Here is a 19985-nt window from a genome sequence, read left to right on the forward strand (position 1 = left end):
CTATTAGCTTCTATCGTTTATCAATTAAACATTTTTTATTAGAACGACCTTACTTTATCATTGTTTGTATGAAAATGCGCGCGCGATCAGAAATTACCAATTTTTTCCTTTCAAACCGACAAATTCCCTCCATTAAATTTATTACATTTATTATTTCTCAGTCATCCATTATATTTCTGCACACGTAGCTTTATCTTTTTACGTCTTTTTCCAACTATTTGTGTTATTCAATGTTGTCAAATTCTAAGAACATGGACGCCAACACCACTGTAAAGGGCTCGGAGAGCGACAGCGAGCTCGTAGATAAAAAAGCCTTTACGGCGGTTAAAGCTAACGACAGCGACAACAATTCAACCAGCAAAAAGCGAAATCTGGATAAGTATTGTCGGAAGATTGACACACGCATTCTAATATTTGCTATTATTCTTTCTATTTTGGCCCAAAGCGACCGCGGCTCCATTGGCGTTGCCAAGGTTGTCGGCCTAGAAAAGGATTTGGGGATGGTCAATAACAACTTTAACATTGCCGCGACTTTGTACACGGCGGGGTTTCTTTCACTCGAGATGTTTTCCAACTTTTTGCTCAAACGTGTTGGCGCATCTCGGCTGCTACCAACATTGGGCATTGCCTGGGGTATCGTGTGCACATTGCAGGGAGCCATTAACACAAAAACACAGCTCTATGTGATGCGACTGCTCCTGGGCATGGCTGAATCGGGATTCACAGCTGGAATTCTGCTTATGATGTCGTTTTTCTATCCCAAGCGTAAGCTAACAACGCGTGTTGGCTTCTTTTATTTGAGCTTTCCCTTGGCCAATGTGTTTTCGGGTCCCCTGGCCTCTGCCTTATCGCACATCGACCATCCGACCATCAGCCACTGGCAGTGGGTGTTTATTCTCGAAGGGCTCATCACCATTGTAGTTGCGTTTTTTGGCTACTTTATTTTCCACGATCATCCGGAAAAGTGCTCGTTTCTGTCACAAGAAGCGAAAGATTTTATAGTGTCGTATAAGCGCAAAGAGAAAACACTGGGAGGATCAGAGAACTTGGCAATGAATGATACTAAGCGGGCTCTGGCAGACTGGCAATTGTGGTGCATGGTATTTGGGACTTTTGCAGCATGTGCAGCCTGCAATTCATTGTCAGTGTTTGCACCCGAGGTCATCAACAAGATGGGATTCTCGCCAACGCAAGCGCAGGTCATGAGTGCCCTGCCCTCGGCGTGTGGCACCGTTGCCCTATTATTTGCTGGGCAAATCGTCAAGGTGTGTCGCAGCCATTGGGTTGCAGGGTGCTTGGTCATGAGTGTTGCCCTGATGGGAAGTGTAATCATGATTGCTGCACTCAGTGTGCCTGTACGGGTCTTTGGCTTGTGTCTTGTTGGTGCTGGGTCGTTTGCTGGACAAGGAATTTTGCCTGGGTGGGTTGTCACAGCAAATTCGCAGACCGTGGCTAATTCTGCTGTCGCGTCCACGCTCACAGTATTTATGGGCTCTTCGTCAGGATTTGTGGCATCGAATGTGTTTTTGAACTGGGATGCGCCGCGCTTTGCCATTGGGCACTCGGTCAACATTGGAACTCTGTCCTTGGGAATTCTGGCTTGTGTTGTTGTGCGCATTAACATGGGACGCAGGAACCGCCGTTTGGACGACCAACAGCATCAGATAGGGTTTGACAAGCCAGGTTTCCGCTTTGTATATTGATATTCTATTTTTATTCTTGTGTGTTAAAGTTTGAGCTGTATTTGAATAAATGGCACTTGGACGCGGGTGAGAAATAAATTGTTCTACAAAAATATAACTGAAAACACCTCTTTCACCACGCCATCGCTTTGCGCAATGCAGCGTTCGGCACAAAAAAGCCACGCAATGTTCCCCAACGCTAGCATTACATGGTTAATAAACTAGCCTTCCCCCCTAACACGTTCTGTTCTGAGTGCAAACAACAATGATCGAGAGCACAAACACTAAGACAAAACCCCTTTATGGTTATAGTCTAAATCATTATTTTATTCTACCAGACCATAGTCCATAGTCCATAAGTACATGGTCCACGGTCTACAATCCAAAGTTCATAGACCACAGACCATAGGCCATAGGCCGGTTGCATTTGCTTTTTTCTTTTGTACTCGATCGCAATGTGGCAGGCGCGCAATATCGTCAAGAAAATTGCAGACAGGCCAAATGGCATGTTCAGCTGAGCAAAAACAAAAATGACGGGAGAAACGGACCTCCCCAAAAAAAGAGGTAAAACAGGGGAAATGTGCACAAGCCCCCTCCTACCCCTGACTTTCGGCCCCTAAAAGCATAAATAATTTCCTTTTTTGTTTAAATGAACAGATCCAAAAAAAGCATTGTTCACGGAGCTGCAATAATGCCGATCCCCACACGTAAACAGCTCGCGCATAGAAATACATGAAAGCTTTTTTGGCTATTCTTTTAATAAAATTCTGACCACCAGTATACATGGAAGAAGCATGTCCAGACCTTTTTTTCGTCCGCAGCAGAGCAGCAGTTCTCAAACCATATATTCTCTCAGCCGTGTCCTTTTTTTCCTCAGTGCTTGCTCTACTCTCTGTATCTATTCCACAATTCATTTTATCCACACTCTTATTTTTTAACAAAGATGAGTACATATTCCACATTCCAAACCTTGCCCTGGTCCATCATTGGGTCCGTTGTCGTATCCCACTTGAATACCAACCGGTCCGACTATGAAAGCAACCCGAGGCTGGCATCAGCCATCATCCACTGCTACCACGCTTGGCGCTCCGCATTCATGTCCAAGACCTGTGCCAACCTTGAAATCAAATTCAGCCTTGTTCATCCCCCGGTCTACTTGTTTCCCAGCTGGCCGCTGGCTCTCACTCAGCCAGGTTTCTCCGACATTACTCATATTTCATTTGGAAGCGCAGTTCAGAATACGCGGTTTATTGAGTGCATTCGCCAAAATTCCAAGTCGCTCAGGAAGCTGAAGGTTTCGGATTTTAACAAGGGCAATGCAGAACTGCTACTTTACAACAGCCAAGGAGAGCCTGTGGTTTACCCGCGTCTGGAGTCCATTGTTTATCGCGGGACGTACATAGACATACGGTGAACTCCAGCAGCAACAGAACCGGTGAGGCGTTCCGTTGGGCGCATAGTGCACTTTCCAAAGCTCCAATTGCTCGAATTTGATAGTGGGTACCCGTTCGACGATGATGTTCTTTTCAGGGGCAATAGCGATACGCTCGAAAAGCTGAGCATCAGCATTGATTCTGAATTCATGGACATCGCAACTAGATACTGTATTTTCGCAGACACCACCAGGTTTGCTCGCCTGCAATCCATCGGCGAGAAATTCGACACCGTCACACATGCCCGCACATTGACACCATTGTCCGATGTCGATGCGTTTTTGTCTCAGACCATGGCAGCGGCCACCACTTCCAGTTCAATTGCCAGATTTGAATTCCGCGGCAAGCTACCCGGATCCACATTCATGAGCGCAGCGCGGACTTACTCGATGTTCAGCACCATTCAGATCATCCACATTGCTGATTGCACGCTGGATTTTGCAGATATTGTCACAGTTCTGCAGCGCGCGCCTCATCTGCGCAGTCTGAACTGCGAGCTGTCTAATGACGCGCCTGCTATTGATGGCAAGAGTGGCACTGAACTGGTCAATTATATGTACGCTTCTAATGGCGTTTTTGGCAAGTATTTCCAGAACTTGGGGTTGCATGTTGACGCGGGATTTCGGAAGGAGAATGTGGCCGAGATTGCCGCGCTGCTTGCGATTGCCTGTCGTCAATTCACCAGATGCAAGGTTGGCCGCATTTACAGGGACGAGCTGAACAGCGAAGTGAACAAGGTTCTGGAAGCCGATCATTACTGTAGATACGCCGGCCTCATCTTGTGGTTTGTCAACGGGTAACTATACCTGCTGCGGTGCACAGTGTTTTTTATTTCTGTAATGAATTTTATTTGTAATATCAATTGTTTCTGTCAAAAGCTATATTATATTTTTACTCGTAAAGCCAAATTACTGCCTAAATGAGATCATCCAGGTCGTCAAGAAGACCTCCGGCTTCTCCCCCGTCACCAGCACCAGAGGGAGCATATGCGGTTGCAGGTGTCAATGGCATGGCCAGCGTAGGCAGAAATGTCCCGACCTCCCAGTCATCTCCAATCCGGTTAGCCATGCGCATCTGGCGCACAAGCTGCTCATACGTTTCGTCATAAATATTGACCAGACCCCTGGCCATTGCGCGGTCAGCGAGCTCCGTCAACTGCTCAATCGCCCCTCTCCTCTCCCTCTCCTGCTCCCCATCACCCCCGTCCTCATCTGTTGCCGCTTTGGCCTTGGCCTTGGCCTTTTTGCTCCACTTATTCTTGACTTTTTTCTTCGGACCGCCGATCCTCGCCAAAGCATTCAGCACGGTTTCGCGCGGCTGCAGTAAATTAATAATCGCCAGGGAAATATCATCGTTAGATACCGTGTCCCAGGGCACAGCAGTCGAGGACCCGCTGTTGGAATAATTATTTTGGGGAGGTTCCCTATCTTGTTTGGCTTTGGATTCGCGCGCGCGCTCAATGGCTGTTTTGGAGATCCCGTCGAGCCAGCTGTCCTGGTATGTCTGTGGGTCCTTCTTGTTCCAGACAAAATTCCCATTGGCGTCAAACTGACCTTCCTCTAAATCATCCTTCATGTTGAAAGCCTCGATCCTCACCTTCCCTTCACCCTCATCGTCCTCCGAATCCCCGCCCTCAGCCCGCTTACCCTTGCGGTCACCGGAACTTCCAAACCCATCTTCCACGCGCGAAGTCGAGCTCATCTCCTGGCCCTCAATATCAGCAATATCAAGAAACCTCTTGCGCTTCTTTTTGGCCGCCAAAGAGGATTCCCCTTCTGGCACAGCACCAGAAGAGTCCACAAACATATCCTCATCGTTTGATTCGATTTCGTTATTTAAATCTTCTCTGGTGGGATTTTCGCCTAGTTCGTCTGCTTCGTCGCTGAGGTCGCTTTGGTTTCCAACTTCGTCTTGGTCGCTGGCATCGCTGTTGTAGCCATCCATGTTGACTCGACGGGCTCGCCGCCGGCTGCTTGTAATGTCAGCCTCGAGTGCATCGTTGTCGTCACTGTACTCGCTGTACTCGTCGTTTAGCGCAGATACTGGGATGTCGTTGCCATAAAATGACACGTTTGCTTTGGGGGTTTGCTGCGGTCGGGAGCTGCTTCCGGGAGCAAAACGCACCCGCTTAGGATCAGAGTCTCTGTTTAAGGGTCGTTGGCTCATACTCTTTTTTCAAATAAATGGTAGATGCAAAAATTAAAAATAATAATATATCTAGTTTTACCACAAGAAAAAACAGTGGGAAGAAATTAGTTATTCCAAGAATGTAAAGGTGATCTCATAGTAGGTAACACGTATGGGGGTAATATCAAGTGACTAGAGTACCTCCAAAGGCATGGGGACCTCTACATACGGCACAAACAAGATCATATCTTGGCCCAGCGGCTCCTCCAGAGTCCCAGGAACCATAGTGAAATGGCCCTCAAACGCCACCACCGCAGGCCCACCTTCCTCATCCTGCATCCTCGAGCAATACCTATAATACGGCGACTCCCTTGAAAGAACCGGCAACTGGCCAATAACCCCAGGTCCACCACTCTGCGCAAGCTGCTCGTCGCTATAATGCACAAGCCAATGGCGGTCCTTCAACTGCACAGAATCAAAGCCAAGCTCCTCAGGATCGACGATTTCAAATGTCACTTGGTAGCGGTAGACGCGGAAACGCGAGGTTTCGTCGGAGCAGAACATTACGGAGACGGTTGTGCGGATACCGTGGGAGACGCTGGTGCTGGTGTTGGGCCCGCAGTTCGGCATCATGCAGATGGCGCCGTTGTCAATGTCATGGTGGCCGTCAGCCAGGGCATCGACGTATGCGGAGAAGAAGTCGCCAAACAGACCCTTGTCGACAAACCTGAAGCTCTGCGGCTGCAGCTGAACAACATGATGCAGGATCTGCTGCGTACAGCTCGCAGGGCAGTCGACCAGAATGCCCAGATAGTTCCTCGTGGCATTGCACCAGGCGAACACCAGGATCTTGAACTGGCCCATGGCGACAACCTGCAGCATACGCGAAGACAGCCAAGAAAGCGAGCAGAACTCACCATAGCACAGATAGGACCCGAACAGCCCAAAATCCAGAAATCGCTCCTGGCGCCGCTGGCCGTCATGCATATGGTAGGCCATGAGGAAATCACGCATGGCTGGGGAATCACTGACGACACGCAGGAGCTCTCTCACAGGCACGGACTCGCTGCCCATCCAGCCGAGCCCCGGGGACAGGCTGCGCAGGAGCTGCGGGCTGTGGTCGTGCGCCCACATTTCGAGCTTTTGGACCGCCCGCCGCATACGCGTGTAGCTGTCTGTGAATCCGCGATAGCGCTGGTACCAGGTGGCGAATATGCGCTTGTGTTTGGGAAGCCTCGCGTGGCTGTCGTCAATGTGGTTGCAGAGATCGTCGTCGCTTGTGTTGACAAGGTTTTGGCGGAGAAGCGCGCCCCAGACAGGATCGCTGTCCGCAAACACGCGCCATTGTCGACACACCTAATATGATATCGTATGATTGAAAAATTGAAGTATCCTTGATTTTGCTTAGCGGCTGGCTATGTAAAAAGGAAAATATGTATTTCAGCTCGAATAAAAAATTAAATGAGGGTTGAGGAAAAACTTGCCCTGCTGCATTCGCAGACATCCCGGAATCCAGGAAGCTGCTTGAAAACCAGTATGTACAGCTCCTCTGGCAACGTTGCGACTGTGTTGGAGGTGGTCATCGAGCGACAGTATTAAAGGAGAGAGCAAAAGGGGGTATTAGAAAGAAGAATTCGGCAGGGTGTAACTATGAAATGCAAAGGCCAGGGAAAAAGTGGGAAAATTTAAAATTGGCTTCGGAAAAGAAGGTGAAAAATCGACTGTTTTATTGCTGCGTCACTCATCCACCCTTGATCAAATGCAAGATAAATGCAAAATAACAATAAAACGGAGAGCGTGCGAGCCAAAAACAAACAGGAAAGGGTCAATCGGTCTTGTGTTCAAGTCCAGCTTTGTGTTGTTTCTTTTTCTTTTTCTTTCCTAATTCACAACGAAGACCCCAAAGAGCTGGAAAAATGGTAATTTGTCGTTCAATTCACGCAGCCACTCGCAACCTGGCCAACACAGCACACCATAGCACCAGCAGCTAACCCACGCGCCCCTCCACCACATCCACATCCACACTCACACCCACTTCCATTAGTCGCAGCGTCTTAAAGCATCGACACTCCGGCGGCTCGTCAACGAGCTCAACAAACTGCAAACCACCCCGCCCGAAGGCATCCACATCACCGTCAACGAGGATACTCTCACCGAGATCAACGCGTGCATTGACGGACCCACAGACACACCCTATGAGGGCGGAAAGTTCCACGTCCGGCTAACCATCGACGAGCGCTTTCCCGAAACACCGCCCAAAGGCATTTTCATGACCAAGATCTTTCACCCAAATATTTCAGAACACGGTGAGATTTGTGTGAGCACTTTGAAGAAGGACTGGCAGAAGCACTACGGTATTGAACATGTTTTGGTGACTGTAAAGTGCCTGTTGATATATCCGAACCCAGAGTCGGCGTTGAACGAGGAGGCTGGGAAGCTGCTTTTGGAAAGGTACGATGAGTACGCTAAGCATGCGAGGTTGATGACGGAGATACATGCGATGAAAAGGGGTACCAGGGGCGCGGTTGCTACGGGAGCGGCAGCGGTGGAAATTAATAAGGGATCGGGAAACTTGGATTCGCCGGCGACTGGTCTGCAGAGTGTATCGGCGCAGATGAAATTGCCACCAGTTGGATCCAGAGATACCAAATCCAACGCTGCCGATAGGAAACGGGAAAAGGACAACCGCCGGATCAACTTGAAACGGCTATGAGAAAGAAAGGGGAAAAACAACGTGAGAAACATAACCCACTTTCCCTCCTTTCCCAGATTAGATTATCTTTTTGATCACATCTTTTTAAAAAAGGCGGGTCGTACTAGGTGAAAGTTGGTGGTTATCATGGTCACGCTTTCTCTCTTTTTTAGCACTCTTTTATCTTTTTATTGCGTCCAATTCGTTTCATTTTACTTCATTTTATTGCTCAACTCTCTCTAAATCCAAGTTTCTTTTATTTACTTTAAAACCACATCCACCTCGTTTTCGTTTCAAAAAACATGCCGCTCATTCAACCGTTGGTCACAAAATCATCGTCTTCGCTGGCGGAAGCGCGCCTCCGGGCAATCCACCTGTACCGGCTGTGGCAGAAGAATGTGCCGCAAATCATGATAGACTACCATTTGTCCCTGCCGCAATCGGTTGTGCGCTCAAAGATTCGCGAGCATTTCGAGAAGAACCGCTTTGTGTCAGACCCACGCACCATCGATGTGCTTTTGTTCAAGGGGAGGATTGAGTTCGAGGAGACATACAACGTGTGGAAGCAGTACAGCCATGTACTGCGTTACTTTGACTCTAACGAGCAGGTGCCTCAGCCGACAAAGTTCCTGGATAAGTTTATCGATGGCCGTGTGTAGAGAGGGTGTCTTTTTGATTTTTGATTCTTTTGCAAATAGAATAATTGGAAAAATAGCTTTATTTATCTTTACATAAGGTGGTGGTTTGTTTTTGTTTGCTTGTTTTTTGTTTGTATATATGTTGGGAAGCGGAAAGAAAAGACTTTATTCGAGCCTCTAGGCTTCAGACTTGCTCAGAATGGCATCGACCTTGCGGATCATGTCCTGGGCAGAATCGGGGATTCGGGTTCCAGGGCCGTAGACAGCCGCGCAGCCGTTGTCAAACAGGAACTGATAGTCCTGCTTGGGGATGACGCCGCCAGCAATGACCATGATCTCGGGGGCGCCAAGCTTGCGCAGCTCCTCGACCAGCTGCGGCACCAGCGTCTTGTGTCCAGCAGCCAGTGAAGAGGCACCAATGACATGGACGTCAGAGTCCACCGCCTGGCGAGCAGCCTCGGCAGGGGTCTGGAACAGCGGACCGACATCGACGTCAAAGCCCAGATCAGCATACCCGGAGGCAACAACCTTGGCGCCGCGATCGTGGCCATCCTGGCCCATCTTTACAACGAGCACGCGCGGGCGGCGGCCCCACTTGGCAGCAAACTCATCAGACATGGCGATGGTCTCGGCGATGGGATCGGAGCCATTGGGGTCCTGCGCCTTGGCGTACTCAGCCTTGTACGTGCCGCTGACCAGCTTGACCTCGGGCTTGTAGCGACCAACAACCTTCTCAATGGCATGCGAGATCTCGCCAACAGAGCAGCGTGCGCGCGCGGCATCCATAGCCAGGGCAAGCAGGTTCTCTCCGGGCTGCTCCATAGCACGGGTAATGGCATCTAGGGACTTTTGCGCCATGGCCTCGTCGCGGGTTTTCCGCAGCCTGTCCAGCCTCTCGCACTGCCCCCTGAGGACCTCGCGGTTGTCAATCGACAGCACCTCAACCTTGCCATCATTGGCGTCTTCATCGCTGACGCGGTACTTGTTGACACCCACAATGGCGGTCTGTGCAGAGTCAATCTGCGCCTGCCGCTTGGCAGCGCTCTCCTCAATGCGCATCTTGGGCATTCCCGAGGCAATCGCCTTGGCCATGCCGCCGAGCGCCTCGACCTCGTTGATAATCTCAAGCGCGCTCTCGTAGACATCGTTGGTCAGGGACTCCATCATGTATGAGCCAGCCCAGGGGTCGGCCACGCGCGGAATGCAAGCTTCCTCCTGCAGGATCAGCTGCGTGTTACGCGCAATGCGGGCGCTGAACTTGGTCGGCAGGCCAATGGCCTCATCCAGGGCATTCGTGTGCAGCGACTGGGTGCCGCCGAGCGTCGCAGCCATGGCCTCAACAGTTGTGCGCACGACATTGTTGTACGGATCCTGTTCGGTCAACGACCAGCCGGAGGTCTGTGAGTGTGTCCGCAGCATCATTGACTTGGGGTTCTTCGGGTTGAACTTCTCCTTTACCAGGTGCGCCCATAGCCGGCGTGCCGCGCGCAACTTGGCGATCTCCATGTAGAAGTTCATGCCAATGCACCAGAAGAACGACAGCCGCGGGGCGAACTGGTCGACCGTCATGCCAGCGGAGATTCCGCGCCGCACGTACTCGATACCGTCGGCGATCGTGAAGCGCACTCGAGGACGCTGTTGGCGCCAGCCTCCTGCAGGTGGTAGCCGGAGATCGAGATGGAGTTGTACTTGGGCATGTTCTTGGCCGTGAACGCAAAGATATCGCCAATGATGCGCATCGAGGGCTCTGGGGGGTAGATGAAGGTGTTGCGCACCATGAACTCCTTCAGGATATCGTTCTGGATCGTGCCCTTCATTTCGTCTAGTGCGGCGCCCTGCTCCTCCGCCGCCACAATGTACATGGCCAGGATCGGCAGCACAGCGCCGTTCATAGTCATAGACACGGATACGTCCTTCAGCGAGATCCCGTCAAACAGGATCTTCATGTCCTCGACTGAGTCGATGGCGACACCAGCCATTCCGACGTCCCCAACGACACGCGGGTGGTCGGAATCGTACCCGCGGTGCGTGGCCAGATCAAAGGCCACAGAGAGACCCTGCTGTCCGGCTGCCAGATTGGCCTTGTAGAAGCGGTTACTCTCCTCCACGGTACTGAAACCGGCGTACTGCCGGATAGTCCACGGGCGGTGCGTGTACATTGTAGCGTAGGGCCCACGCGTGTAGGGGTAGACGCCAGGGAGCTCGGCCTTGAGGCCCACCGTGTCGGCGGCGGTGTAGACAGGCTTGACAGGGATCCCCTATATGAAAGAAAATTAAAACTATGGTCTGTTAGTTTTTGTTGCCTTTGAATATTTTTGCTTTGCCATGTGCTGCTTGTTCGTTGGCTGTATATTTACCTCGAGTGTATCCCATGTGAGAATCTCCTTGGGGTCCTTGCCCTTGCACTCCTTAGTGGCAAGCTTGACCCACTCGGGATCAAGAGGAGGCTTTACTTGGCTGCTGTAGTTAACCGCGTGCCGGGTGGTGGTCGGAGTCAGCACCCGCATAGCGGTGCGTGACATCGGGAGGCTGCGCTGCTTTTGCAGGTTTAAAGCGGCGGATAACATAATAGATAAATATAAGTGGTGTGTGTAATTGAAGAAGAGTACAGGTTGGGCGGGATACAAAAGACAACTCTTTTTACGAAACAGAAACAAAAGAAAAACAAGAAAAGAAAGGGGAGGAAGGTGTGTGCGGTCAGATAAAATACAGAAAAAATAATTCAAGTTCGAAAGTTATATTCTCTTTTTTTTAAGTTTTGATTATTTTTCTTATCGCTCTTCCGTTATTTACCGTCACACAGCGCAATCAGGAATTGTGTGGTGTATATTTCTTTTGTTCACACGCGCGTTATTAGGGTGTATAGGGCAATCCATTCATGATAAAGAATGTGCTTTTTTATCTCGGAGAGTAGGACCATATATATAGCTCAAAGCTGCGGGATATTTTCCTTCGCTGCACATGACCTTTATATTGCTGATTCAAATCCAAGATTAACGTTTTGGTTAATTTTTTTGAGATGGAAAAAAGTGCGAATTGTGATAAGCAAGCAAGCAATGCTTTAATGTGCTTGTGTTTATAAAACATCAGCCAACACTTTAATTTATTTTTTTAGCGTGCAATCTTGCGAATTTGAATTTCGTTGTTTCAATTTGCAGGCAAACATAATACGATTTTTTACTTTTCTTTTCTTTCCACATATTTTTTTAATAGAATTTCGTTTTACATCCTTGTATAAAAATCCAATCCATCCTATTTAAATTTCTATCCTTATAAAATATGTTCCGCCTTGCGTCTCTCCGTCTCAGCACTGCCGCCACTGCCGCTCTGCGCACTAGCGTCGCTGTGCCCCGCCAAACTGCGATCAGCGCCAAGTTTGTCATGCCCTCCATGACTCGCTGGTACTCTGCTGGTGGAGCTCTGTCTCGCGATGACATTCAGAGCCGTATTTTCCAGGTTCTGCAGGATTTCGACAAGGTTAACCAGGAGAAGATGTCGGCGGTGGCTGATTTCAACAAGGACCTGGGTCTGGATAGCCTGGATACTGTAGAGGTTGTTATGGCGATTGAGGAGGAGTTCTCGGTGGAGATTCCCGATGATGAGGCTGATAAGATCACCAGCGTGAAGGAGGCTATTGACTATATCTCCCACCGCGAGGACGCTCACTAAATATATCTTTCTCTCTCTCTCGCTTATCTTTTTCTTTTTTGGGCTTATAAAAACGTGTTTATTTTTATTTGATTTGGATTTTGATTCATGTATCTAATCGACCAGCGCAAGCAAGCAAGCAGGATAGTTGTTTTAACTTTGTTTAACCAAACTCGGGCCCTTCTGCGTTTGTCTCTGGGATATTGGAATTGGGATGAGGGCACACGCAAGAGCATGGATCAATAATGCAATAACACATGACCATTATGCAGGCTATCATTTGAAGTGCCATTTGAAGTGTGTGAACCAAAATGAAAATTGGCCGAACACATCATTTTAAAAAACCCCCCCCGAAAGAAAGAGCATCCCATCGACTATAAAAACGCTCAGGCCGACAAGCGCTTATCCACACCCGAAAACCCGCACCACCATATCCTCCATCATTCCTTCTTAAACGCTGTAAGTCAAGCAAATACAGATTGGACATGGCCTCATCAATTCGACACTCAGCAAAGTCTGTCACCAACCTAATGCGCATGGTAGGCAGCTCATGCACATGCCCGGCGCACTCAGGCCGCATGGGTGTCACACACAAGCACACATGTAACAGCAAAGGCAGCAGCAAGCGTCACAATACGCAGGAGACGCCACGGCCCGAGTATGCTTTGAAATGGCCACCAGCACGATACGTGTGGGCGCCGGCGCCACGCGCGAAATCGGCATGGATCTGGCCAATCTGCGCGCCAAGCGTGTAATGGTCTTCACCGACCCCAATATTTTCAAGCTAGCGCCACTCAAGACTGTTGTCGAGTCCCTGGATCGCGCCAACGTCCCGCACATAGTGTACAAGGATGTCCGTGTGGAGCCCTCAGATGTCAGCTTCCAGCAGGCAATCGATGCTGCGAGGAAGTACCAGCCAGACGCGATTGTCGCTGTTGGTGGCGGATCCACAATAGACACGGCCAAGGCGGCCAACCTGTACACGGTATTCGGCGACGCGCAGCTGCTGGACTTTGTCAATGCGCCGCTCGGCAAGGGCAGAGCCGTGGACCGGCCTCTGCTGCCACTGATTGCCGTGCCGACGACCGCAGGCACAGGGTCGGAGTGCACGGGATCGGCGATCTTTGACCTCAAGTCTAAGGGTGCTAAGACTGGCATTGCCGACCGCGCGCTCAAGCCACTCCTGGGTATTATTGACCCGCTGAACACGCGCACAATGCCGCAGCAGGTGCGGCTGGCATCGGGGCTCGATGTGCTCTGCCACGCGATCGAGTCCTACACTGCCATCCCCTACCACCAGCGTGGCCCAGCGCCCACCAATCCGCTCCTGCGCCCGGCCTACCAGGGCTCCAATCCAATCAGCGACATCTGGTCATCCCGTGCCCTGCGCATGGTAGCCAAGGCGCTCCACGTTCGGTCGCCTCCGCCGACGACCTGCAGGCGCACGAGGAAATGACACTGGCTGCCGCATACGCCGGCATCGGCTTCGGTAACGGTGGCGTCCATCTGATGCATGGCTGCAGCTACGGTATTTCAGGGCTCAACAAGACGTACTTCCACCCGGAGTACCCACAGGACCACCCGCTGTGTCCGCACGGCATCAGCGTGGCTGTCACTAGTCCGGCTGTCGCAGAGTTCACCGGCGCTCTGTTCCCAGAGCGCCATTTGGAGATCGCTGAGGTGCTGGGCGCAGACATCACTCGTGCGCGCAAGGAGGATGCCGGCGCTGTACTGGCTGATGCCCTGCGTAAGTTCCTTGAGCGCCTGGGTGTACCCAATGGCATTGCCGCCTTCGGGTATGGGCACTCGATATCGGTGCTCTGGTGGAGAGCATTCTTCCGCAGCACCGCGTGCTTAAGCTGTCGCCACGCCAAGTCGGCGCAGAGCAGATCGCTGCTATTCTGGAGCGCTCGCTCAAGAATTACTAAATTAAGTGGAGCACATATTTCCTTTTGGAAAGTTACGCCATCCATAGCCAAGGTCGCGCAAAGGCTCCCCGCGAAAAAAAACGAGCGGATGTGTAGTACATTTGCATGTGCGTCCAATTTGCGGTTATGCTTCTTGCATTCCTTAATGATATTTTAATAAACACATACATAAAAAATATATTCTAAATTTCAAAGTACCCTTTTCTCTCTCTCTTTCTATCGTCGCATACAAATGACACGGCCACCGCACAACTCTGGCGCACTGCCGCCGTCGTCATCACGCCCTCATCGTCGCCGCTGGGTGCCGGGTTCAATCTGGTCAACACGATCGTGGGGTCAGGTATCCTGGCCCTGCCCTATGCGCTCAAAGAAGCCGGGTTTTACTTTGGCATATTCACGTTAGTAGCCGTTGCACTGCTAAGCAACCTCTCCCTTAACACGCTCATCTACAGCGGCCGGCGCACATCGCGGTACAAGTACGAGTCGGTATCGGCGCAGCCTTGGGCCACTGGGGACATCATGTGCTGGCATTCGCACTGACGGTCACTTCGCTGGGCAGCTGCATCAGCTATCTCATCATCATCGGCGACCTGGGCTCATCGCTCGTCCAGGCACTCGTCGGCCCTGGATCACTGTGGGGCTCGCGAAACATCGTTATTATTGCAGCGGCCTGCTCACTGGCCCTGCCGCTGCTGTTCTTCCGCACATTGGCCCCCTCACGGCCCCTCGGCGCTCTCCATCATGTGTCTGCCGATGATTGTCCTCATAGTGGCTGTGCGCGGCGCAGCCTATGCGCAGCCGGAGCCGGCGCCCACTCCCATCTGGGGTCCCAGCGTTCTGCCGGCCATCGGCGTCATTGCGTTCGCCTACGCCTGCCAGCAGACGTGCTTCCATCATATGGTACGTTGCGGGAGAAGACATGGGAAACTGGGCGTGGGCCACGCGCTTTGCCACTGCCACGGCACTGTTGATATACTTGGCCTTCGCCATCATCAGCTACCGCGTATTCGGCTTGGAAACGCAGCCCAACTTGCTCAACAACTTTGCCTCCGACGACGGCTGGGCTAACGTGGCTCGTGCCCTGCTGGCATTCACCCTGGCACTGACGTATCCAATGCAGTTCTATCCCGTGCGCGATCTGCTGGCCGATGCCTTGTGTGTGTCGGTGGATGAGCAGCCAGCTAAGTTCCATGGCATAACTGTGGCATGTTCGCTGCGACCGTCGGCGTGGCTGTCGCTGTCGAGGATCTGGGATTTGTGTTCAAACTTATTGGCACAGCGGCATCGAGTCTCATGGTCTTTGGCCTTCCTGGAGTCATCTATTTGCAGCTGGTGTCACCGTACAAGTGGTGGGGACGGAAGACTGAGGACGAGTCCGCACTTCTGCTGCCTGCACCTGTTGCTGCTTCTGTCGCTGATGATGGCGCGAGCGACAGCGAGTTTATCTCAGAGCCAAGTACATCGGTGTTATCCGCGGTGCTGCTGCTCCTAGGCCTCGGCGTCTTTGCCGTTGGAACTTGGTCAGCCGTCCATGAATACGTCTCGTCTAAATAAACAGACCACCATCAATGACCAGAACCTACACAACAGATATGCAGGATACACCCAAACAAGCATTGAATCAATATTACATTCTCTTACACATGAGACGCAATAACAATAACAATAACAATAGCGACATAAACACGTACCTGGCCCGTCATGTACTCTGCCTCGGCCAAGAATGCTGCCGCGTGGGCCACTTCATCAACCGACCCCACCCGACCCAGCGGCACACCCTCTATTAGCGCCTTTGTCACTGGATTTTGCAAAATGTCGTGTGTAAGCTCAGTCTCTATAAACCCCGGCGCCAGCACATTGCACCGGATACCACGCGGCCCTAGCTCCTTAGCCAGCGCCTTTGAAAACCCAATCACACCAGCCTTAGTGGCCGCATACGCCGACTGGCCCACATTGCCTCTCATCCCAACAACACTAGACACGTTAATAATAACCCCCGCCCTACGCCGCATCATCCCGAAGCCACCACCCGACACAACAACATAGTGCCCAGCAAATTGGTCTCCAACATCTCCTCTATATCCTGCATCCGCTGACGCACCAAGAGGCCGTCTCTCGATACCCCAGCAGCATTCACCAGAATGTCCACTGATCCGCTCTGTGCGCATAAATCTCGCACGCTGTCTTTATTTCGCACATCGCACTCTATTGATATGTGCTCTGCTGCTGCGAGGGTTTGCTCCCCATTCAAGGTTTCACGTAAAACGTGGAGTTTAGAGCGGCTGCGTCCTGTGGCTACTATGCGAGCGCCGCGTCGTGCCAGCTCGAAGCTTATTGCGCGCCCGATCCCGCCGCTGGCTCCAGTCACCAGCGCCGTCTTGCCTGCTAGACTACTATGACCCAGCTGCTTGAGTGTTGCAGCCTGCATTTGCGTGTTTTGCGATAGTAATAATTTTTGATTGTAAAATTACAAGCTAATTGAAATTGAAAGCACATATAGTTGAAGCTTTTGTTTTTGGCAACTTGTGTAGCTGCCGACAAGAAACCTCTTTTGCTCAGTTGGCAAACATCCAACGAGCTTTTCGTTTTTGGATTTCCGACCGTTGATTTATCACCAGCCTCGGTTGATTATGTTATATTTATACACGTGATACCCTCAACACAAATATGAGCTGCGACTCAGCCACCCAACCGGCCCACACCCCCCCCCTGGCCAGCTATTATTTACCAATCACACGAGCCGCAACTTAGGTGCGTTTGAGGGTCGGATCAAGTTTGATTTTTTTTACTCTGCTTGCCCTGCTTTTTCTCAAGCGTACAACCCGCCTCAGTTCGCTCGAGCCTATTAACATCGGATTTTTTTTTCCAACTGCTGCTTTTTTGAGCTTGGAAATTTTTTTTCTCACTGGTTCTTCATTCATTGCCAGTGTTTAATGGCTGTGGGGGTGTTAGTTGTTGGAGAGGAAAAAATTCCAGCACCTTATGTGAGGCCCGTACCTGTGTATGGCAGCAAAGGAAACCTCCTCTTTTCTCTTTGCAGCAGGCTATATAGCAATACCTTTTAACTTTTCAAATTTAAAATATTCAAAGGTAAGGCTTTACGCTCAATTTCTTTCTTTTCGAATTTGACAACTATTGTTCAGAAAGAGAGATAGGAGGGACTTTGGAGGCGAAGGGGGTCACTCAGTTGGCCAGCAGCGAAGAAGACAAACCCAGGCCAGTACGAAATAAAAAGGTCGACTTTTTTTGGCGCCGTCAGATTCAGCCTATGCGCGTACGCTGTGAGCCTTTTTTGTACTCGGAGCCACAAATATTCTCACCTTTCCGAGATTCAAAAACTATGTCTACCCTTGCTCCTTGTGGAGCTTGGTTTAGGAACGAGGCTTGAGGATAGAGAGAGAGATAGAGACAGCGCAGCCTTATTTCTTTTGTTGTGGAACGAGATAGGGTGGAAGGCGGTAGCCGAGTTTAATACTTGCTATTTTCCATTGACAGACTTGAGAGAACTCGTTCTTGGACTAAGGACTTTGGAGCTTACAAAAAATAAGGGGAAGGGTTTGCGGTGAATGAGATTTGCCATACACGTTGGGAGAGCTGCTAAAAAATTAAACTGGGATTGGCAATTCGACCTTTTTATATTTTATGTGCAATCTCCCCAGCGCGTGTATTTATTCTTAATCGCGCCTTGTTCTCTTTTTTTGGTGGATTTCTCGCAGACCTTTAGCAGACGTTTAGAAAGCGTACTGGCTGACGCTGGAATTGCCTGCAATCAGCACCCCCAACGCAAACCACAATCGCCGCCGTCTCTATCTCCATCTCTTTCTCTATGCTTACCCTCACTGCTGTGCTTCTTCTGCCACTGCAAACATCTCACCTTCACTAATCAAAACCCACACAATACTCGACTACACTTTAGATGGTTGGCGCAGTCACTGTTAAGGACGTTTCCGCTCAAGCTTTTATCAAGGCGTACGCCGCTCACCTGAAGAAGTCGGGTAAGCTCGAGGTCCCCGCCTGGACCGAGTACGTCAAGACCGGTCCCACAAGGAGCTGTGCCCCCAGGATGCCGACTGGTTCTATGTCCGTGCTGCCTCGGTTGCCCGCCACATCTACCTGCGCGGTGGTGTCGGTATTGGTGCCCTTTCCAAGCGTCAGGGTGGTGCCAAGCGCCGTGGATCCCGCCCCAACCACCACGCCGATGCCTCGACCAACGTCGCTCGCAAGATGTCCAGGGTCTGGAGAAGCTCGGCCTTCTGGAGAAGCACTCCAACGGTGGCCGCAAGATTACCTCCTCCGGCCAGCGCGATCTTGACCGCATCTCGGTCCAGGTTGCCAAGGCTCAGTCCTCCGAGTAAGCAGTGTCTTTTCAGAATGTTTTAAATAGTGAAATATTTTCTCTTCTATTTTGCTTTCATACATTTGTCGGAAAATATCCCTCTTTTCGAGTAACTTTTTGCATGCAAGCGTAACCCGCATTATATGTTATATTTATTGTGGACAGGATGAAAGGTAAGCTTAGTTTGCGTCTGGAGTGTAGTCCTTCGTGAGATCAAGAAGGTCGCCCAGATGCTGGTTGGTGATCTTTGTTATGCGCTGCGCGCGCTTGGCCTTCTTGACCTCCGGTTTGTCGTTGACCTCCTGCAGCTCTTTCTTCATCTGCCTCAGCCCGGCCCTCTTCATCTCCTTGCCCAGCTCTGGCTCCTCTGGCACAACCAAACTCTTCCAGCTGGCCTTCATCTCGTCGTCGATCGGATTGTCCAGCATCATGTGGTTGTAAAAAATATACCTTGGCCTGTTGTCCTTGTCCTTCTCGGTGATAGCCAAAACCAGCTGTTTTTCCTCAGGTCGGCGATAACCTTTGGGATATCAGCCAAATAAGAATCCGCCAGCTTCTTGACCTCCAGCCCGCCACGATCCGGCAGCTTCCTCAGGTACTCAACTAGCTCCTCGGGCGACCTAATATCATACTCGGGTCTATACGCAAACGTCTTGTTTCGATTGCTATATATGACTTTTGCGTTATTCGATAAGTGCTGGAACTCTGGGCTTTCCTCGCTAAACTCGTGAATGTGCAGCTGAATCTCCTCCGTGGTGCAAGGTCGCTGGGACTTTTTGAGAAATTCTATGATCTGGTGCACGCGCGTGAGAATACTCGCGTCCTCGTGAAATCTAGACGCAGCTGTGCCGGTGTTGGACGAGGATTGGGCGTCGGTGGGCCGGGTGACCCGACTGGATAGTTTGGTGGAAATTGTGTTGGTGAAAATGGATGAGCTTGGCTGAGCGCGTCGTTGTTGGATCACTGGCTGGTCGGCCATCCGCCTCTTAAATGCTTCGCGCTGGGCATCAAAATTATTCATGATTTTTAAATTTTTGTGGAATATGTATTAAGGATATATAAATTATTCTGCAGGATGCCCCTACGGATTGGTGAATGTGGAATTTTTTAGCGCGCGCTAAAAAAAATGGCATTTTTTTAAATTTGCCTACACCTTTTTATTAAGTACGGGTTGCTATCACGTGTACTTGATTTTACATATGTTTTTCGATTATAAAGCTGCTCGAACAAATTATAGTGATCAACTAATGTTTGCTATAACTCGATTCATATCAGTTTTAATTTTTGCACACATAAGCCGCAATAAGGCTTGCGTGAAATGCTATTGACATTATAATGCATATGCTTTGATATACACACATTATAAAACATATTATGTGTTAATTTGTTCTATATACGCCTCATTCACAGCTATTTTAATTTAGGAGGCATACTACTGTTGATCTATCAAAAGAAAATTGAATAGCACATATATACACATAATTTAAAAAACATTAATCAT

General features: G+C 50.3%; 13 protein-coding genes across 13 annotated transcripts; 8 read left to right on the forward strand and 5 right to left on the reverse strand.

Moving 5' to 3' along the window:
- Nucleotides 1–251: 251 nt before the first annotated feature.
- On the forward strand, nt 252–1703 carry BX661DRAFT_163902 (major facilitator superfamily domain-containing protein; the record flags this gene model as incomplete). Its single annotated transcript, XM_051533331.1, has 1 exon — nt 252–1703. The coding sequence occupies one exon, from the start codon at nt 252–254 to the stop codon at nt 1701–1703; it is 1452 nt and encodes a 483-aa protein (XP_051390528.1).
- Nucleotides 1704–2570: 867 nt separating this feature from the next.
- Nucleotides 2571–3915, forward strand: BX661DRAFT_225393 (uncharacterized protein; the record flags this gene model as incomplete). Its single annotated transcript, XM_051538939.1, has 2 exons — nt 2571–3077; nt 3123–3915. The coding sequence occupies exons 1-2, from the start codon at nt 2626–2628 to the stop codon at nt 3913–3915; spliced, it is 1245 nt and encodes a 414-aa protein (XP_051390529.1). The 5' UTR covers nt 2571–2625.
- A 42-nt stretch (nt 3916–3957) lies between these two features.
- BX661DRAFT_184607 (uncharacterized protein) lies at nt 3958–5330 on the reverse strand. Its single transcript, XM_051536551.1, has one exon. The coding sequence runs from the start codon at nt 5279–5281 to the stop codon at nt 4031–4033; it is 1251 nt and encodes a 416-aa protein (XP_051390530.1). The 5' UTR covers nt 5282–5330; the 3' UTR covers nt 3958–4030.
- BX661DRAFT_184609 (uncharacterized protein) lies at nt 5327–7040 on the reverse strand. The gene is made up of 2 exons (XM_051536552.1): nt 6727–7040; nt 5327–6598 (listed from the first exon to the last, which is right to left on the reverse strand). The coding sequence occupies exons 1-2, from the start codon at nt 6823–6825 to the stop codon at nt 5435–5437; spliced, it is 1263 nt and encodes a 420-aa protein (XP_051390531.1). The 5' UTR covers nt 6826–7040; the 3' UTR covers nt 5327–5434.
- BX661DRAFT_163907 (ubiquitin-conjugating enzyme/RWD-like protein) lies at nt 7028–7955 on the forward strand (the record flags this gene model as incomplete). Its single annotated transcript, XM_051533332.1, has 2 exons — nt 7028–7161; nt 7287–7955. Exons 1-2 carry the CDS (start codon nt 7159–7161, stop codon nt 7953–7955), a joined length of 672 nt encoding a protein of 223 aa, XP_051390532.1. The 5' UTR covers nt 7028–7158.
- A 159-nt stretch (nt 7956–8114) lies between these two features.
- Nucleotides 8115–8646, forward strand: BX661DRAFT_184612 (uncharacterized protein). Its single transcript, XM_051536553.1, has one exon. The coding sequence runs from the start codon at nt 8237–8239 to the stop codon at nt 8591–8593; it is 357 nt and encodes a 118-aa protein (XP_051390533.1). The 5' UTR covers nt 8115–8236; the 3' UTR covers nt 8594–8646.
- Nucleotides 8646–11430, reverse strand: BX661DRAFT_184613 (methylmalonyl-coenzyme A mutase). The gene is made up of 3 exons (XM_051536554.1): nt 10930–11430; nt 10207–10830; nt 8646–10168 (listed from the first exon to the last, which is right to left on the reverse strand). Exons 1-3 carry the CDS (start codon nt 11137–11139, stop codon nt 8750–8752), a joined length of 2253 nt encoding a protein of 750 aa, XP_051390534.1. The 5' UTR covers nt 11140–11430; the 3' UTR covers nt 8646–8749.
- Nucleotides 11431–11851: 421 nt separating this feature from the next.
- Nucleotides 11852–12241, forward strand: BX661DRAFT_144374 (acyl carrier protein-like protein; the record flags this gene model as incomplete). Its single annotated transcript, XM_051533042.1, has 1 exon — nt 11852–12241. One exon carries the CDS (start codon nt 11852–11854, stop codon nt 12239–12241), a length of 390 nt encoding a protein of 129 aa, XP_051390535.1.
- A 649-nt stretch (nt 12242–12890) lies between these two features.
- BX661DRAFT_194166 (mitochondrial hydroxyacid-oxoacid transhydrogenase) lies at nt 12891–14148 on the forward strand (the record flags this gene model as incomplete). Its single annotated transcript, XM_051537856.1, has 3 exons — nt 12891–13591; nt 13618–14016; nt 14052–14148. 3 exons carry the CDS (start codon nt 12891–12893, stop codon nt 14146–14148), a joined length of 1197 nt encoding a protein of 398 aa, XP_051390536.1.
- Nucleotides 14149–14380: 232 nt separating this feature from the next.
- On the forward strand, nt 14381–15702 carry BX661DRAFT_199297 (uncharacterized protein; the record flags this gene model as incomplete). Its single annotated transcript, XM_051538312.1, has 6 exons — nt 14381–14456; nt 14489–14669; nt 14717–14907; nt 14936–15032; nt 15145–15349; nt 15394–15702. 6 exons carry the CDS (start codon nt 14381–14383, stop codon nt 15700–15702), a joined length of 1059 nt encoding a protein of 352 aa, XP_051390537.1.
- An 83-nt stretch (nt 15703–15785) lies between these two features.
- On the reverse strand, nt 15786–16576 carry BX661DRAFT_199298 (uncharacterized protein; the record flags this gene model as incomplete). The annotated part of the gene is made up of 3 exons (XM_051538313.1): nt 15786–16149; nt 16185–16306; nt 16448–16576. The coding sequence occupies 3 exons, from the start codon at nt 16574–16576 to the stop codon at nt 15786–15788; spliced, it is 615 nt and encodes a 204-aa protein (XP_051390538.1).
- A 575-nt stretch (nt 16577–17151) lies between these two features.
- On the forward strand, nt 17152–18583 carry BX661DRAFT_184618 (uncharacterized protein; the record flags this gene model as incomplete). The annotated part of the gene is made up of 4 exons (XM_051536555.1): nt 17152–17238; nt 18065–18175; nt 18196–18360; nt 18381–18583. The coding sequence occupies 4 exons, from the start codon at nt 17152–17154 to the stop codon at nt 18501–18503; spliced, it is 486 nt and encodes a 161-aa protein (XP_051390539.1). The 3' UTR covers nt 18504–18583.
- A 20-nt stretch (nt 18584–18603) lies between these two features.
- On the reverse strand, nt 18604–19566 carry BX661DRAFT_184619 (uncharacterized protein). The gene is made up of 2 exons (XM_051536556.1): nt 19005–19566; nt 18604–18978 (listed from the first exon to the last, which is right to left on the reverse strand). Exons 1-2 carry the CDS (start codon nt 19503–19505, stop codon nt 18664–18666), a joined length of 816 nt encoding a protein of 271 aa, XP_051390540.1. The 5' UTR covers nt 19506–19566; the 3' UTR covers nt 18604–18663.
- Between the last annotated feature and the right edge of the window lie 419 nt (nt 19567–19985).

The sequence above is a fragment of the Kickxella alabastrina genome, assembly GCF_025024165.1.
Source record: "Kickxella alabastrina strain RSA 675 chromosome Unknown BX661scaffold_16, whole genome shotgun sequence".
NCBI classification, from domain to species: Eukaryota; Fungi; Kickxellomycota; class Kickxellomycetes; order Kickxellales; family Kickxellaceae; genus Kickxella; species Kickxella alabastrina.

Bases quoted from the DNA above. Each gene is read 5' to 3' on its own strand.
- BX661DRAFT_184619 (XM_051536556.1), bottom strand. From the start codon at position 19,505: ATGAATAATTTTGATGCCCAGCGCGAAGCATTTAAGAGGCGGATGGCC. The intron at 18,979-19,004 runs GTTATCGCCGAC...GAGGAAAAACAG, and splicing joins ATTTGGCTGATATCCCAAAG to CTGGTTTTGGCTATCACCGA.
- BX661DRAFT_184612 (XM_051536553.1), top strand. From the start codon at position 8,237: ATGCCGCTCATTCAACCGTTGGTCACAAAATCATCGTCTTCGCTGGCG.
- BX661DRAFT_184613 (XM_051536554.1), bottom strand. From the start codon at position 11,139: ATGTTATCCGCCGCTTTAAACCTGCAAAAGCAGCGCAGCCTCCCGATG. The intron at 10,831-10,929 runs GTAAATATACAG...TCTTTCATATAG, and splicing joins TCACATGGGATACACTCGAG to GGGATCCCTGTCAAGCCTGT. The intron at 10,169-10,206 runs GTCCTCGAGTGC...GACGGTATCGAG, and splicing joins AGGAGGCTGGCGCCAACAGC to TACGTGCGGCGCGGAATCTC.
- BX661DRAFT_184607 (XM_051536551.1), bottom strand. From the start codon at position 5,281: ATGAGCCAACGACCCTTAAACAGAGACTCTGATCCTAAGCGGGTGCGT.
- BX661DRAFT_184609 (XM_051536552.1), bottom strand. From the start codon at position 6,825: ATGACCACCTCCAACACAGTCGCAACGTTGCCAGAGGAGCTGTACATA. The intron at 6,599-6,726 runs GCAAGTTTTTCC...ATATCATATTAG, and splicing joins ATGTCTGCGAATGCAGCAGG to GTGTGTCGACAATGGCGCGT.